The 18,054-nt window shown below is 35.3% G+C and overlaps 1 protein-coding gene across 3 annotated transcripts in view; it reads right to left on the bottom strand.

Moving 5' to 3' along the window:
- The window catches only part of Angpt1 (angiopoietin 1), a 210,593-nt gene that overhangs the window by 57,029 nt on the left and 135,510 nt on the right, over positions 1 to 18,054 (bottom strand). For 2 of the 3 annotated variants that reach the window (XM_048359162.1, XM_048359164.1), the window contains exon 4: positions 7,761 to 7,993. In XM_048359162.1, the coding sequence (XP_048215119.1) occupies positions 7,761 to 7,993 (233 nt within the window). The remainder of the gene's footprint in view (positions 1 to 7,760; positions 7,994 to 18,054) is intronic. The other variant, XM_048359163.1, reaches the window with a different exon arrangement.

Below are 18,054 nucleotides of genomic sequence, written 5' to 3'. Positions count from 1 at the left end.
ATGTCCACAAGATTTAGAAATAGCTAATAAATTTGATTGCATGAGTATATATCTGGGAAATGACTTAATTTAAATTCTATTCAAATTATTTCTGTTTGATTGTTTCATGAATTGAGCTATGGAGACCAAAAAAAGATGGGAGATAGTTTACTCCTAGTTGCATTGAAATATCAAGGAAACACTACTTTTTTGTGTGTAACCTTTTACCCTGATGACATCCATACCCATCTGGAACCAGGATATATTCTTTCAGATAGTTCTTCGAGTTTCTAAAATTAAAATACTAATTCCTGAAGAGAATAACCACAAAATTTAAAATCTCCCCCCAAAAGTGTGGTTTAGAAATAGTTCATGAGAGAGGTCAAAGACTCTCTTACTTTTTATTTTGTTATCATTAGTTCAGCTCTCTACTCTTCACACATTTTTTACAGAAATTAAGACTTTTCAAAAGGCAGATACTATATTCCTTCAAAAAAGGAGAAACATACTATTTCTCAAGATAAACAGTTACTTTCCCCTGAAGCCATGGGTTTTATGAAAGGAAATGCTAGAGAGTGAGGCTCTCTTAAGGAAATTATAAATGTTTGACTAGAATTTTCTGTCAAGATAAAGCATTTCCCTCATTAAATGGGAACAAGTGTTCACTGTTGTATTCAGCAGATGCCTTCCTGTATTTTTTTCTCTTTCTACCGAATGTTAAATTGCAAGTTACAAGTAATCAAAAAAAGGGTATTTTACTCGGACCATGAAAGTGATATTTTATATTTTTGTCAATGTTTATCTGAGTGACATCCAAAAGTTTTAATTTCCTCTCACTGCTTGTCATGTTTTTAGTCATTCTTAACACAAGGGACTTGCAGTTCAAACTACCTCATCCTTTAACTGAATGATTTACTTCAAGAACTCAATAGACACTGCACGGGAGGTAAATTCCTTTCAGATGGTAGAATTATTCTGAGAACAGAGCCAAATGACTCCTCAGCACTGGGAAGAGAGCAAATGCCTCATTTCCCCCTTTTAAGAAGGCTAGAAGACTGAAAATAATGATCAAATGTTCCATACCACTGCAATCAGCCCCTGGGAAAAACACTAGCTCGAATCATGGAGATCACTTAAACATTTGTACAACAAGTAATTATAGTACTTCTCATACGATGTGAAAGAATTTTTTTTTTTTTTTTTAGCGAACCCTCCTGGGAAGCTCCTGGGATATGAAATTTAAATTTCTTAGTAGGAAACTAAACATATAAGCATGCTAATGACTTTCAGTGTGTTTTACTTCTGTTTACATTGTATGATTCCTTACTAAAATTGTTACCTGTTATTCTACCATTCAAGTTGCTTGTGTGGAGGGAAAGAATGATTTCAGTTTTCACTTGGTCTCATTTATCTCAGTCTTCTTCCTATGCATTTGAGCCAGACAGTTGTACCAGTTCTATCCCAGTTCTAAATTTCACATTTCATTCTTTTTTCTTTCAGGCTCATTTTTTCCCCATGTATACAATAAAGAATTCTAAATTTCATGTCTTGATTTGATTTTACACACCTATTATGTTATAAAATGGGCTCATAACATTGGTATGTAAATTTACTGCAATTGTACACAAAACTAACTGTGTCTGTGTGGTTACACTATGGAATTGTGGTAAGAAGACAGATTACATTAGATTCTACAGTGAATCTGGTATAAGTTGGCATTCCTAGCTAATACATCCTAGGAATTCTTTTATCGTGTAACATGAATGCTTTGCTATATACTTACCATTTTTTTTTGTGGTGAGAACTTTTTTTCTTTTTAATTCATTGAGCCCCAAAGGGATAAAGAGTCATTTTTCTAGGCACTTCCAAGGATGTCACCACTTTCATCTTTTGAAAACAATCTCTGGCTCATTCAGAGCTGCAGACACCTATTTCTCTGCTTACTACATTTTCCTACAGATACTCAGATACTCAGCCAATAGGTCAAAATTAGACTCCTGATTTTTCCTCCACTGACCTTCTCCTCAGTTGTTGCTGTTTTTGTTTTTCGGGAATGCATTTTCTGTTATTTAAGCCAGAATTTGGGATGTTGTATTTGATTCTCCTATAATAGTAAGTAGTTACTTCTGGTTGATTGTATTTATTTAAATATAAATTTCTTTTACTTTTCTGTTTACCTCTGTTGGATCATGGCTTTGTCTTTCTCCTAAGGGATCACTTCAAGAATCCAATGAAACTTACCAATTTTATATTTCATTCTCAACACAGTGCAGTGGATAATGTGTTCTCCTGAACCAGACTCTCCAGGTTCAAATCTCAGTTTACTCTATTATTTGCAATGTATTACTTAGAAATTATTTACTAACTGCACTTTATTACCTTTTATTTGAAGTTAGCATATGAAGGATAAGTCAGTGAAAGCACTTGAATTTTTACAATGGATGTTATCAAATTTAAATGTGTTAATATACACAAAGGGCTCAAAGTTTGACTTGGGCTTCTAATTTACTGAGATAAAAATGACAAAAACAACAGAAGTAGAGCTGTGGCTCAAAGTGGTAGCATTAGTCTTCAGCAAAAAAGCTCAGGTATAGCAGCCAGGCCCTGAGTTCAAGCCCCATCACCAACAAAAATAAAGAATGAAATAATGACAAAACATCTATCAGTGTCCTGCTATCAGGATTTTTAACTATCCAGTATATTCTTCCTACAATTATTAGGAAATATTGGGATGCCACCATTATGATTATACATTGATAATCATGCCTCATTTTTGCTTTGATGGAAAAAGAATAAAACTTCTTTGATCTTCCTCAGTTTACCTGCCTAACCTTAAGTGTTTCTTGCCTTCTTGCCCTTGATTCTGAGGTGTAGCCTATGGATACACATATACCACCTCTGCTCCATGCCATCAAGATTTCCCAAATTCTCATGTTGTTTTTGTTCTCTGTAGTAGCCTCCACTTATTTCATTTTAGTTTTTATTTTGAAGCCTTCATTATTATCTCCCCATTAGAGATACCCTATCTAACTTTTCATCCTAATTCAACCTTTCTCAGCTATGTAACTTTGAAAAATTCTTAAGCTTCCTGTGCAAGTTATAAAAATGGCATGGACTTAGTCGCCTCCCTCATGCTGCTGTAGAGAGGACTAAGTTAATATAGGTAAAGTATAGGCAATGCTAGAAGCATATGTGCATTCACAAAACTCTCCGAGATATCTCTATTGATGCTGAATTCTACCTTCATTTTCTGTCCTTGATATAATGTTACTATTCCCCTGGGTGCTTTGCTAGTTCCTAGACACCTGGGACTCAGCTCTAACAAAATATTCTGGGATATAGTTGTTCATTCATTAATTGTTTTCGCCCCATCAAACTTAAAGTTACTTGAAGTCACAAAGTGAATTCAATCTTTAAAAAAACCACATTATTCTCAGTGATCTGAACTATACCTGGCACACTATAGGAACTATGCAAAATGAGTGTTAAACAAAACAGGAAAGGCATCCATATCCCTCAGAAGAGAATCAGAAAAAGAACAGTTTTACTGAACTGCTTTTTTTTAATGAATGGGCAAATTTATGAATCACATTTCAGTATAAAAGTAATGTGTTCCAACCTGATCTGGACACTGGGACAATCTGTCTGTGTTGCTTTATGAAGGAGCTTGAATAGTATTTTCTTGTAAATTCATTTTTCTTTTTCTCTTACTTTTGTTTTCTTTTTGCAGGCTCTGTCATAAACTCTCAACCACATAACACAATATTCGCCTCATATGTGTTTAGCCTCTATGGTGATGTTATCATCACCAATGCAAAGGGATGACAAGTGATGTCAGTGAGAGTCAAGCACCCAACTACCCCTCCAAGAATTCCAAACCTTATTTTCATGCCACTGTCAATGTAAACTATTTCATTCCAGCAATAACTGTGAATGACCAAAACCATGAAGCAATCAGCTAAGTCTGACACCATGATAACACAGTGAAAACAATATTTCTTTAGCCGATAATGTTTCTAAGAATAAATGTAACTAACTATTTTCTGAAAACATTTGCCGCCAAATAAAAGTGTTGTCCAGAAACTTTACACCATGGTTGCAATATAGTGTGAAATTACAACTTGTTTAGAGTACCACCATCACCTATTTGAAACAGAAAGAGGAACTTTCATTGAATTATTTCTGGAAAATATGTTTCTTAGTGGTACTTAGCGTAGGTGTATTGTGTGACATTGGCTGTTTCTACAGGAAAAGTGCTGTGAGGCTAAACACAAGCACTCTGGTATGCAAAGATAGATTTACAATGTCCAAACCATTTTTCTAGAAGGAGGCATATGTCTAATCAATGCATCCTAGGAATTGTGGTTTTTTTAATAATTTCTTTTATTTAAACTTCACTCTTAGTAATTTAAACAATGCAGTTGACTGAAGTTGTACATATTTATGATACACAACTAACTCACTAGGTAAAATGATGATACCATTTTAGTGATTAGAAATTTGAGGCTGAAAGAAGTTGCTTGGATGAAATTCTAGGGTGCTGGATTTTAAAATTTTCTCTGGAACGAGTTTTGCTTATAGAGTATTTTGTGTATATTTAACCAAACCTTGTCCCCGGAGGAGAAATAATGGGCCAAGTATAGGAGGAAGCAGTGGCATAAGCATTGTACTTCTTGCTTTATACTAAACATCTAATTCTTTTCCCATTATAATGAGCTATACATAATTATACTGACTTTATAAATGACACAGCTCCATAAAAGTTAAAATATTTACCAATAACAGGAAAAGGATAAAAATCTAGCATTGTATAATACTATATTTAGGCTCTTGGGATAAATGATTGGGTCAGATTGAAGCCAGAAAACCTTTAGGGTCAATTACAATTTGTGGTATGTTACATTATGATACAAATTATGATATTTTTGGAAGATATATCAGAAGAATCCTATTTAAAATTTTCAAAAATAAATTTTACAAAATTCACTATGTTTATTATGGATTAATTATTTTAGAATATTTACATATGTGTAAATTTAAAAGTAAAATATGTATATATTATTATTTAATAAATAATAAATCTGTATGACAAATACATTTTGGGTTCTCAAGTAGGCAAAAGTCTTACTGTGTATTTAAAGATTAGAATAAATATTGAAGTTCATGTTCAAAACTGACATTTAACTCAATATTATGAAATTAATTTTTAAAATTTAAAATAACTCAAGACTATGGCTCTGGTGAGCATTAAGATATGGAGAGAATAAGCACGAGCAACTTTCTTGAGAGTTACTTTCCACTTTTATGTCTCATATGAGTCCTAAAATAACTGATTATTTCAGTAGAATACTTAATAGAGATTCAAGAGAATTGAAGATCAACTAGAAGCAAATGAAATCTATAGCTATGAGAACAAAAAATAGCTCTACTGGAAAACTAGGCAATTGTACAAATCCTGCACTTAAAGCAGGATTTATTTTAGGACTGCATCATTAAAGGGCAATGGATATCTGGAGACTCATATCATTAGACAATTTCAATCTCTGTTATTATTGGTAGTGTTGGGGGGGATGTACTCTGTCACAGAATAGGCAGTTTCTTTTCTCACACCCCAGTGAATGGGAAGGGAAGCATCTATCACGATTAGCATCATAATTGTTCACTGAAATCACTTGAACAGATGTTTGGTTGCCTAGTGTCTGACCCAAACTCTAAACCGAGGCAGAAATTTTAAAGTCACACTCCTGGCCTCCAAAAGCTTAAAGGCATATTTATTAGACAAATACTCAGGAACTAAGTTAAATTGTGATAAGCGGGCAGACATATGAGCTCTGTGAGAATCACCAGAGCTTGATGTCTCTAAAATCATGAACAAAATACTACCCAACTCCATGCGCCTAAGTCTCAGGATGATAAGAAAAATGTGGTTTCAATCTTTCCCGAAATGTGTTCATCTCAATATGAGAATAGATATGTCTCATATTAATACTTAATTTATAAATACTCATGAGCTCTATTAAAATTCTCTGGCAAAATCCCACCATGCTTTCCTTCCTGCAGACTCTAACACAGGCTTTTGGCAGGCTCTGTGTGATCAGCAGGTTTTTTCCTTCCCAATCACATTACTGAGCACACCCAAATGGAAATCTCAGAGCTCACTGTTTAAAAGATGTCGCTTTACAAAGCATATTAAAGGCTTGTTTAGACTATCGAAAGGAGATATAAATTTATATCTCCAAAGTAATGGGCTGTAACAGAGAAATGTGAAATGTCTTTAAAACAAGATCATTTAATATAGACTTATCTTGTATATTCATATCTCTACATGAAAGAATGCAGTTGAGCTAGTAGTTCTTCCTGCAGCTCAAGACTAATGCTAAGTCAAAAGAGGCTCCACCACTGTGCATTGCATACACATACAGACTCAGCCATTATGTGACTGGGCTCAGAGGTCACAGTCACTTCCTTCACTCACCATCACTTGTAACTCCATCTGCATTCAAAGAAGGCCTGATTAGAGAGGAGAGCTATACAAGACCTGCCACTCTGAATTAGAAAACCTGAACTGGGGCCCAGGGTGGTTCTGAATGGAATGGACAGGTGAACTTGTTCAATAATTTTTAGATGGATGGTGTGAGAGAGCCATGGGTGTCTTCTGAAGAGATACACTTCTGAAGCTATCTTCTAATGGTTATAAGGATCCAGACATTCTAGTGATATTTAAAGATTTGTAATTGACACCACTATAAAGACACCTGAAAATAAGCACGCCTAGGTACCTTGGTAAACCTTTGCAAGAAGTTAGGTACAAATTCTTAGCCAGTTAAAAATTCTTAGCCAGGTTCCTGGTGGTTCATGCCTGCAATCCTAGTTACTTAGGATTTGAGATCTGAGGACACTATTCAGAACCAGCCCAGACAGGAAAGCCCATGATGAACTCTTATCTTCAATTTAGCACCCAAAAGGACAGAAGCAGAGCCCTGGATAAAGTGGTAGAGCACCCGCTTTGAATACAAAAGCTCAGGGACAATGGCCAGGCCTTGAATTCAAATGCCAGTACTAGAAAAAATATTCTTTGGATAACACTTGTCATTTCTCCTGCATAGTGATCATTGGGAACTGTCTTCTTCCCTTCGGAACAAAGGAAATAATAGTTCTAAAATTGGCACACTCCTGAAACTCTTCTTGAAAATCTGGGCCTCCCTTTAACATGACCTAATACATGTTCTGTATAGTAGAGTGTCTAATATCATAGTATCAAATGTTTATTCATCACATGAATAGACTTACGAGACCTAAGGTTGAAAAGACCCAGGAACAAAATATGAAATTAGAAAGTTTCTTTTGAGATATATGGTGGATTCACAAATTCAAATTGAGGAACACATTTTCTGAGTTAGAAATGCAAGAAAATGATCAACAAAACCTAATAAATGGGCTGGAAATATGGCCTAGTGGCAAGAATGCTTGCCTCTTATACATGAAGCCCTGGGTTCGATTCCCCAGCACCACATATACAGAAAATGGTCAGAAATGGTGCTGTAGCTCAAGTGGCAGAGTGCTAGCCTTGAGCAAAATGAAGCCAGGGACAGTGCTCAGGCCCTGAGTTCAATTGAGGCCCAGGACTGGCAAAAAAAGAAACAAACAAAAAACCTAATAAATGCTAGAAAAGGTGAAGTCCACTTGCCGTTTGAACACAACAATCAGTGCAACAGACTAGTGTTGAATCTCTACTTTCCTTTACAGTAGATAGGAAACTAAAGTCAGAAAGAAATTCTTACCACCTTCTTTCGTGCAAAGGTTGACAAGGTTGTGGACCGTGTCCATTAGCTCCAGCTGCTGTTTCTGAAGAGCACTGTTGTTGGTGGTGGCTCTGTTGAGTTGCTTCTCCAACTCCTGGATTATATATGTTTGACGAGTCACTAAGCCTTGAAGGTTCTCTTTTTCTTCCTTTAAGGTATCCAACTCTTCCTTATGCTTTCCTTCCATTTCTAAGATTTTATGTTCTAATAAACTATGAGGAAGTGAAAATAAGTATTATTTTTGGTGTTCTACAGTCTACTACCAATTATACATTCTAGTACTTTATAGAATCATATATTCTACTAGTTCCTGAGTGTAAGATCAGAATTTAAATTTATATATTTCATTATGAAAAAATTTTAAGTTATATATATATATGAGTCTATTTAGTTTTAAACTTTGAGTTACAAATTAAAACAGATCACACAAAGAAAGAATAATAAAGGGGTGAATTTGATCTAAGAATGTTCTACCTACACATGGAAATAGGATAATGGAACTCCTTTGTCAAGTGAATATATGCTGATTTCAAAAGAACTATTAAGCTGGTCATTGACAAAAATCATATTTGTTTTCTAAACATAATACATTGCCTGCGGGTGTGGATTACATCCAGGATAGCTAATGGAGACTCAGACAACTAGAACCTGGGGAAATGACAGTGTAACTTTCAGCAAGGACATCAGTCTAATGAAAAACAAAGCAGTACAGAGAAGCACATGAACAAATGTAGAAAGTACTCTTTGTGTCTTAATGTTTAATGCTTTCACGTGGAGTTCTCAAAGCCTTCACATTGACAAAATTTCACAGTAGTTCCGAGGAATGCAGAAAGACAGAAATGACATAGAAGCAACTACAGGATCAGAAAGTAAATAATCTATAGAAAGAGCCAAGTTCTTCGGAATTCTGATTTCTAGTTCTGCATCGCAAGCACCAGCTTACTTTATTTCTCAACTAGAACTTCTGGATGAAGTTTCCTGGCACCACACATTGTGAAATCATTAGGTCAATGTTTCAGGAAAGTAAGATTGTGTCATGTTCTTTTAAAATGGACTCGATATGCTTTCCTCAGAGTGATGCAATCTTAAGAACCTTCCTTCTCTTGGAACTCTTTAAATAATACTCCCTTTGCATATCACACTTGAGAAGTGATAGAGAATGCAGAAGCACTCTTGGATTCTAGCAAAGGACCTGAAATAAAAAACATTTACACTTTATAGAGTGTCTAATATACTAGTATTCCTCAGGGAAAAAGCTTATTCCATTTTCTTAGTTCATTTTTCAAAAGGTTCAGTCCTTACTTGGTTTACAAGGTGTTATTTAAATGCAACATACCAGAATGGGCACTTAATTTACCTTGGAGAAATATAGAACTGAATCATTTCTATAAGTCTTCAAAAAAGGAGACACCAGGGAGTGTTTCAAATTTAAAAGTTAAATTATATAATACAGTGTGTTTGAAGAGTTAAACTTTCCAATTGCATGCACTATGGGACAAGCTGTAATGTATGATTATTTTTTTACACTGATGAAGGAGTGTAGCAAAAATTACTCATTGATATCCTAGCTCTTTGCTAATAAGCTGTTATCCAAAAGGAAATATGGACCAGAGTATGACAGAAAAGGTGGCTGTGAAGCCAAACCTTTATATAAGATGATGCTTGTAACTTAAAACAGTCTTGGAAGTGTAGTGAGGTCCCCATAGGAAAGCTTTACTTTGAAACACATTAGGTGAAGTACTATGTCTTTTGTAAGGTACAAAACGCCATGTTTCACTTCTGAGTGTCTTTCTTTCTACTGGAAAACTACTGTAAAAGTAAGATTTCATCTACACTGACCAGATCTGAATATGCCTCAGTATAGTGATTTGAGAAATTTGTGGTGGTCACTTATAATATTTTTTAAAGGTTGCTTTTGAAAGAGAAAATAATTGACAAGGAAATTAGAATAGGATGAAAGGAAGAATCTCTAAGGGGCTGGTATGATTCATCATCTTAGTATTTCCTTCAGGGCCAATAACTACATACTGCTTGAGAAGTTCATGTTGAAAGACAGGGAGAGGGAGAGAGACAGAGAGAGAGAGAGAATGGATGGAAGGGGTTGGAAAAGGTAGAGAAGGGAGGAAAATTATAGAGGAAAGGGAAGGAAAGGAAAGAGAAAGAAAGGAGAAAAGGAAGATTGAAAGATTCTTCCGTGGTCTCTATTAACTCAAAAATGCTATACCATTTATTGAAGAAAGTATTGATTGTAAATGCAAAGGTTTTCTCTTGTGCCTGTTGAATTTTCATGTTGAATCTGAGAATTAACCACAACTGATGCCTTGGATCAGACTTAGATTCCTTTTTAATTTTTTTTCTACCTTTTCATAGGCTCATGATCAGTTTTAGTATTCCCATAAATTAGAGTCATTACCTTATAAGGGAAAAATATCTTTCATATCCACAGGAGATCTAATAGGGAAACCTTAGATTATTAACTATAAAGTCCTGGTCATGTTTGGCTAAAAGTCTGGAAGTTATACAATCATATAACACTGGTCATTCCAAACTAATACTTCTTCTGTGAAAGGAGATGAGAGCTGCCTTCCTACTTTTCCTAGTTAATAAGCAATATCAAATTTTAGCAATAACTTCTATTTAGTAGTTGCTAAATGTTAAATAGTTAGATAAAATATAAAATTACACTATTTTTATTCTAAGGATTTACATTTAGAGAGAAAAACCCCAAATTAAGAAAAGAAAACATACAAGGAAGTGGTGCTATGGCTCAAGTTGTAGAGTGCTAGCCTTGAGCTGAAGGGCTCCAGGACAATGCCCAGGACCAGGAGTTCAAACCCCAATACCAAAACAAAACAAAACAAACAAAATCATACAAACTGTAAGATATTTCTGTTTCAGATCTATGTATTTTCAGATTTTTATATTATTATTTTTCTACTTTATACTTTTAATGTATGCCTTGAGCAAAAAAAAAAAAATGTGTGTGCAGAAGATAGCTTCCATCTTAGAGGGCAATAAAGTTTTTAATGTTTCAGAACAATTTGGAAATAGCCTAGAACGGGAAGTGAATCAGTAAGTTCTAGTGCCAAGGAAATAATGTTGGATACTGTCTTGTTGAGAGATAAAAAGGCTAGCTTTTCTTGACAAATGGAATTAACATGTTGAAACATCAATTTCATAAGCCACCAAATAACTTTGAATACGCCATGAATTCCGTGTATTAAGGTATCAGCACAATACGCCATACTGAAAGAAACTTCAATGTGATTACAGAAGAATTTTCATGAAAGAAAGGACTCACTCTGTTCCTTAGGCTATGATGACAACTATAAGCCAAATGGGGAGAAAAATGGTCCACGGTATTCATATGCTTTTCCAAATGGCAGGAAATGATCTTTCCAGGAAGTTATCTCATTTAATCATTTCCCATTTCATTTCTTCACTGGGAGCTTTCTTATCGACCCTTGTACACCAGTCCTTTTCTATTATATGTATTTTTACATTGATGCTTTTTTAAGGTTTCTTTAGGCAGAAACTATGTCTTCCTGACCTTGTTATCTCCTTCAACAGAGCTCATTCTCCTGTTTCATCTTTCCTTCTTGTTTGGATTCCAAAAGACTGCTCTCTTCTCTTTGATCCTTCTCATCCATTAGTTATTATCTACTTTGGAAGTCAGTATTTCCTCTTAATTTCTTCCAAATGATGTGAATCCAAAATTTACTTGCCAAAAAGTCTACATATTATCTCTACTTATTACCACACCCTTGTAATATACAATGAGAATTGTGCAGTATGTAAAGGAAGCCCTCCTCCACTTTGATTTCCAACCAATATAGAGATAAAGACTGCATAAATATTCAACTTCTGGTGTACATATAATAATCTAGATCTCTTTTCCTAAATCAAGTACATACTGTGTCAGGACCAGGTTTACAAAGCCAAGTGTTCTAACTTATTAAATTATAAATCCACCCATGTCTTCCTGCTACTAAGAAAATGAGCATTACATTCATACTCTTATCTCCGTGATTTAGTCTAGTGTCACCTCTACCAAGTTCTATCCATTTAGATTATAGCAGAAATTAATGCATCACCAGAGCATCTCCTTAAGATTTGCGGCTCCTCTAACTGGTTATGTGAATAATCTTGTCATTCACAACCTGTGAACCTACTAACTTTTCCTATGCATAAAAACAAAATTCCCTTGTTAAATAGTTTTTACAATCAGAATTTGGATTTTCTTAATTACTGCTATTGCTTGCCTATTCACATTGAATTTAATTTTCTTATGTACTATCCTGAAAATACTTCATTTTGTTTTTAAAGCTTTTGTTCTTATTGATTTCCTACTATTCCCTTAGTCAAGCATATTTGGGATAAACTAGCTCAGCTAGGCATAGAGAATTTGGGATATAGAAGTTGATAATGAGAACATTATAGCAAAGGAGTCAGTCTCTGATTGCAGCCTTCAACAAGTGTAACCTGGGTTTAAATTCATAGCACAGAACTGCATGCTGATACTCTGTGGAAAATTAACTGCAACTTGTGGGTGAGATGGGAGGGGAAAAACTGAGAGAATGAGGAAAGGGGTGACATTGTGTAAAAAGAAATGTACTCTACCTCACTTAGGTGACTGTAAGCCTTCTGTAAATCACCTTTATAATAACAATAAAAAACATGTCAGCAAAATTAACAGCAGAAAAAAATATAAGTGGAATACTGGCTCCACACCCCAGTGCACTGACTTTTGCTTTTGTTTCTGTATTTTTTTTTGACAGTACCTTAATATGTTTCTAATAGGCAAAATGAGAAAATGACACATTGTTGAGTTTTCTGGAAGCCTAGATTAAATAAAGCTGTTATTAAGATACTTCTTTTAGCATTAAGATTCCATTGAGCAACAATCTATGAAACTGTGCACTAAATCTATAGCATTTGAGCTAGAAATTCAAAACCAGAGTTTCTCACAGGATTTTCCATTCTTCCTGTTTCCCATCTTTCTGGAAACACTTTGAGAAGAGACATGCCTAGAATTTTGGCACTTAACTTTTAGTTTGAGGCAGAGGTGCACGTTAATGAAGAATAAAATAAACAAGATAATCTAGGCTTTGAGCTTGAGTAAAAGGTTCTAAATGAGTGTACACAAAACCTTATTCAAACTTTATGGTTGAATGTCTCCCCCTCCTTGCCTTGACTTACATGTCTGCTTGCTACAACATATCTTTTTGGAAATACTTAAGGTTGTGGAACAAAACTTTAAACTTGCTCATAAAAAGTTCTCAGATTCAAATTGTTTCCCACAATAGGATTCTTAACATAGCAGCCAATGAACTTTTACTGGTGAGAGTTGCCTAATCCCTATGTGTGTAAATGTAGCCTTTTAAACAAGGAGGAAGATGTTGCAATTTGTAGAAGTCTTCTCATTTTTATGTGTCTGAATTTATTTACAGATGTTTCATTCCTTTAATTATTGGAATTTGCATAGCATTAACATAGTTAGCAAAAAGATAATTTTTTCCAGGTTAAACTTAGGCTTTAAGTGCCTAAGTTGAATACATTTTTTTTCAAAATCTGAAATCACATTTGTTTGGTAATTCAAATTTGGAGAGGAAGTGCAGATGCTATAAGTGAAGATTAGCAAAAAAATCTATTTAAGGGCTGGGGATATGCCCTAGTGGCAAGAGAGCTTGCCTCATATACATGAGGCCCTGGGTTCGATTACCCAGCACCACATATACAGAAAACGGCCAGAAGTGGTGCTGTGGCTCAAGTGGCAGAGTGCTAGCCTTGAGCAAAAGGAAGCCAGGGATAGTGCTCAGGCCCTGAGTCCAAGGCCCAGGACTGGCCAAAAAAAATAAAAAAAAAAAATCTATTTAACATTTGAAGTAAGACAAAGTCAAATACGTTACAGATGTCAAAAATCAAGAAAAAAAGACCTAAAAATGTTACAGTTACTGAAAAATAAATCACTAACAAGATTATATGTTTGCAACATACATGACAGTTTTAAGATACATTAAAGAGCATGTATAAGTCAATAAAAGGAAGATAATTTAATTAAAATACAGAACATATTAGTAGGTTAATCATAAAAGAAGAACTATAAATAGTAAATAATGGAAAAATGGACATTTTATTCTCCAGGTAGTAAAGTTTTGGGAAATTTGGAAGCCCATGTGCACTTAGGGACAATATAATATCCAGAGATGATTTGTCAATATCTCTAAACTTTTTATAATAATAATGCCAGTGATTCAAACAAGGTTTATATATTTATTGAAAACATCCACTTCCTTGTCAGGTACATAACCATTTAGAGACTGGATGGTCATGATAAAGAGAAAAAAATAATTTTGAATTCCACCAACAATATTTTTGCCAAGTGCTAGCATGCAGCCTAAGGCACAGAACTCATTGCAATTGCTCAGATAGCCTTTACAGTAAGGCATTCACAATGGAAATGAAAAGGACAGGATGAGTTAGAAAAATACATCAGAGGTAGAATAGATAGAAATCAGCATTGGTTATTGATTTATAGGAGATGGGGAAGGAAGAAGTACTATGACCTTGGATTTCCTCATGGATCAGAGTACTATTTTACTCTAAGATTCTAAGATTATTTTAATTTAAAAGAAAGTACCTGCTATGTGCCATTATCTTGGTTGTATACAAAAATTGAAAGAGAATGGTATAATAGCAAGGATCTTTTTGACTAGCCCATAGTGCTATGGTTATAAGGAATAGAATAGAATAATATACACTTTAAAAGATAGTTTTCCTGGTCACTGATGTACACTGCTAAAATATTTTAACGTAGGCTAATGCAGGTATAGTTTAGGTATAGATGGCAAAGTTTTGCTTTAATATTTTACAATTTCTTAACAAACAGAGGATAGCTTTCATTTAAAAGTTTTTTCATTTTCTGTTATATTAGTTATTAAACACTAGTATTTAATTGTGTCATTAGAGTAATTTATTTATAATACATAATTTGGTATTTTGATATTGCATAAGCTTCAATGAGTTAAAATTAATTAACTTAATAACTTCCCATAACTCCAGCCAGAAGATAGATGAAGCTTGTCAAATAAGTTCAGTGAATTCTCAATGTAAAATAAATAGTTTATATCTCCCACTCCAATATTAGAAAGGCTAAATAATGACCTGAACAATGGTAGGCCAAAAATAACCAGTCTATCTTTTTGTCCAGTTCATATTTGTTTGTGTTAAGAGAGTAACTTGACAATGACATCAATTATACTTCAGGCTGTAACATGCTGGAAACATATTTTTTTGTTATTCTCAACACAGAAAATCATCATGTTAATTTTGCCATGCAATAGCTCTGTGGCCATGAGCAAGTCATTTGATCACTGTGAGCTCCAGTTTTTTAATATGCACAATGAAAATAAGAACACCTCCTTTGGAAGATAGATTGGAGAAATAGGGATAGGGAATGTCAATCATACATGTGTTTACATGGTAACTGAAAGCTAGCTTACATCTGGTACTGCTGAGCTATATTAGAATCACTATCACTTGCCTAGCTTCACTTCACTCTGAATGATCTTACCAAAGCTTTCCCTAATATGTACTCTACATATCCAACATAATTGTCAAGGAAGCCCAGAAAGATTTCTTCTGGAATATTCTTGTGCCTCACTGTTTTCTCACTTTGAAAGAAGCCTGGTCAGATGATCCAGATGACCTTCATTTTCATATGAATTCAGCTGAAAGGAAGTTCATGCATTATGATACCTTCTCTTGTATTCTACTTTTCCCGTAGGTTTTAGGCAGACTCAGTAGGACAGTCACTGGAGCAATCTAGTGAAAGTCAGCAGTTTTGTCATATTCCATCTGAACAAAGTAAATGTTAGTGATGCCTGTTTACTTGGTTGTGTAACTTCCATTGTGGGTGGGCTATGGCCCCTAATTTCCCTATCCCTTGAGGCAAGAAACAAACCTAAATTTTTGAGATTAGGGTAGCTTCCAACAAAAGGAAAAAACAATTCCTAAGGAAAGCAAGTTGGAGGATTCCTAAAGTCATCCACTCTAGTTTGTTAGGAAAATAAACAGAAGAATAAATGTTGCTAATCCTATTCTGCTTTGTGTGTTTTGCTCTTCAGGGGATAAAGAAGTGAATATAACTAGGCTAAAAATTCATTTTCAGTTCTACAAGTGATGCATTTAATGTGTCAGGATGTAAATCAGCAGGCCCTCTCAGCATGCTTGTGTTGTATAATCTATCCATAAAAAATTCCTCCTTCTTCTGCCAAAGAGGTGGTAGACACTCCCATGGACTAGCTTACTGACTTGGCTGTCAGGGCCTGTATCATACTCAAGGCTGGTAAGTCACACACAGACTCAACCTCTCACATTCCTTGGGGAGGAAACAAAGCTTCATTTAGATAATCCTCTCTGTAAAGTGTATTAGCTGATCCAAACCAGACCTGACTGACTGAAGGCATGTTGTTCCTACATTTCAGAGATGCTTCCATGTGGAGCTACATTCCGTGGGTCCTGGAGTAGGAAGAGTCACACAGAGAACAGCGAGGGATGATTAATCAATATTTGAAGAAATTAAAACATATTCACGTTTGGCCTTGAACTTCCCTCTACTTCAAAGGAAGGAAGCCTTTCTTTGTAGCCTTAGGATAGTGCTTGGCAGAACTTCTCTCACTCCATTATATACATGAATGAAAATAAACAACAATAATAAACACAAAGGGAAAATTCTATGTATCACAAGTGAGTACTTTTGCATTGCATAAAGGAAAGCAGTGTGTGTGTGTGTATGTGTGTATAAAACTGAGGATTGAACTCAGAACCTCACACTTGCTAGGCATGTGCTCTTGAGCCACATCTCTAGCCATTTTTGCTTTTAGTTTTTTTTTTAAGTTTTCAGATAGAGTCTGACACTAATTTGCCTTGGTTAATTGCTATCCTCCAACTTCTTATGTAGCTGAAGGCATAGGCATGGGCCACCATGCCTGGCTTGATTTGGAGACACACTGACTAACTTTTATCTGAATTGGAGTTCTAATACAAGCCTGTTCTCTCTGTCTCTCCAGTAAGAGAAAGAAACAAAGAGAATACACACACACACACACACACACACACACACACACACACACACTTTAAAAATAGTGATTTAAGCACGGTAGCTCAAGCCTATAATCTTTGGTAGTTGGGAGACAAAGATCATGAGCTCATGCTTAAAAAACAGCCTGAGCATAGAAGCCCATGCGACTCTCTATCAATGGTTGTGCATGAGTGCATGCACATGCTAGCCTAGATGTTGTATAATGACTGGGTGTAATGACTGGGTACAGTGGTGCATACCTTACATCCACACATGAAGTACAGGCAAGAGGACTGCAGTTAAGGAAGGCTTGTGCATAAAGTGAGCATCTACCTGGAAAATAGTTAACGCATACAGTGACTAGAAGCATGGCTCAAGTGTTAGAGCACCTGCCTTGCAAACATGAGGCCTTGACTTCAAATCCAAGTTTTGAAAGAAAATAAAAAGTGATTCAGCAACAAAATGTCTATAATCCAACTATTTAGAAGGTGGAAATTGGGATGATTGCAAGGCCAATCTGTGAAAAACTTAATGACACTCTCTCAACCAATAAGTTTGGAATAATGGTACATACCTGTCACGCCAGTTGTACAAATACATATAATAGAAGGATCACAGTCTGAGGCAGAAATGCAAGATCCTATCTGAAAAATATTTACAATGCAAAAATGGTTGGGGATATGGCTCAATTGGTAGAGCCCCTGCCAAGGAAGTGTGAGCCCTTCAGTTCAAGCCCAGTACCACACGGGAGAAAACGTGACTAAGGAAGACTTCTCCTGTCTTAAGTTTAGATACTCCTCCTCCCATCCACAGCATATTACTGGAATTTTCCACAGGAAGACAGATAACTATGCAGCCATGTCAGGAGGTGCAAGAATTGATAGAGCCACATGTGACGTGCTGTCACCATTGAAGTGTTTGGAATCCCAACCCAAGGGGTGCCAAGTAGGACCAGAGATATATGTAAAATTCAGTCACATTAAACACAGACATGGATTTTAGATTAAGATCCAAATCCCTGCCCTCCTTGTGGAAGGATATTACTACAAAAGAGAATTGTTATGATTCTGTAATAAATATTATTAGCAATAATGAAGTCATTTATATACCTAAGAAAGCTCATGCTTGCAACTCTGAAGCAGATTCCTTTTGGAGGCTGTTGGATAAGAAGAACCTCGAGATACTTCCCAG

This window comes from Perognathus longimembris, chromosome 12 (assembly GCF_023159225.1).
Source record: "Perognathus longimembris pacificus isolate PPM17 chromosome 12, ASM2315922v1, whole genome shotgun sequence".
Taxonomy (NCBI): Eukaryota; Metazoa; Chordata; class Mammalia; order Rodentia; family Heteromyidae; genus Perognathus; species Perognathus longimembris.
The sequence above is the reverse complement of the archived record's forward strand: the minus strand, read 5'-3'. Positions and strand labels throughout refer to the sequence as shown.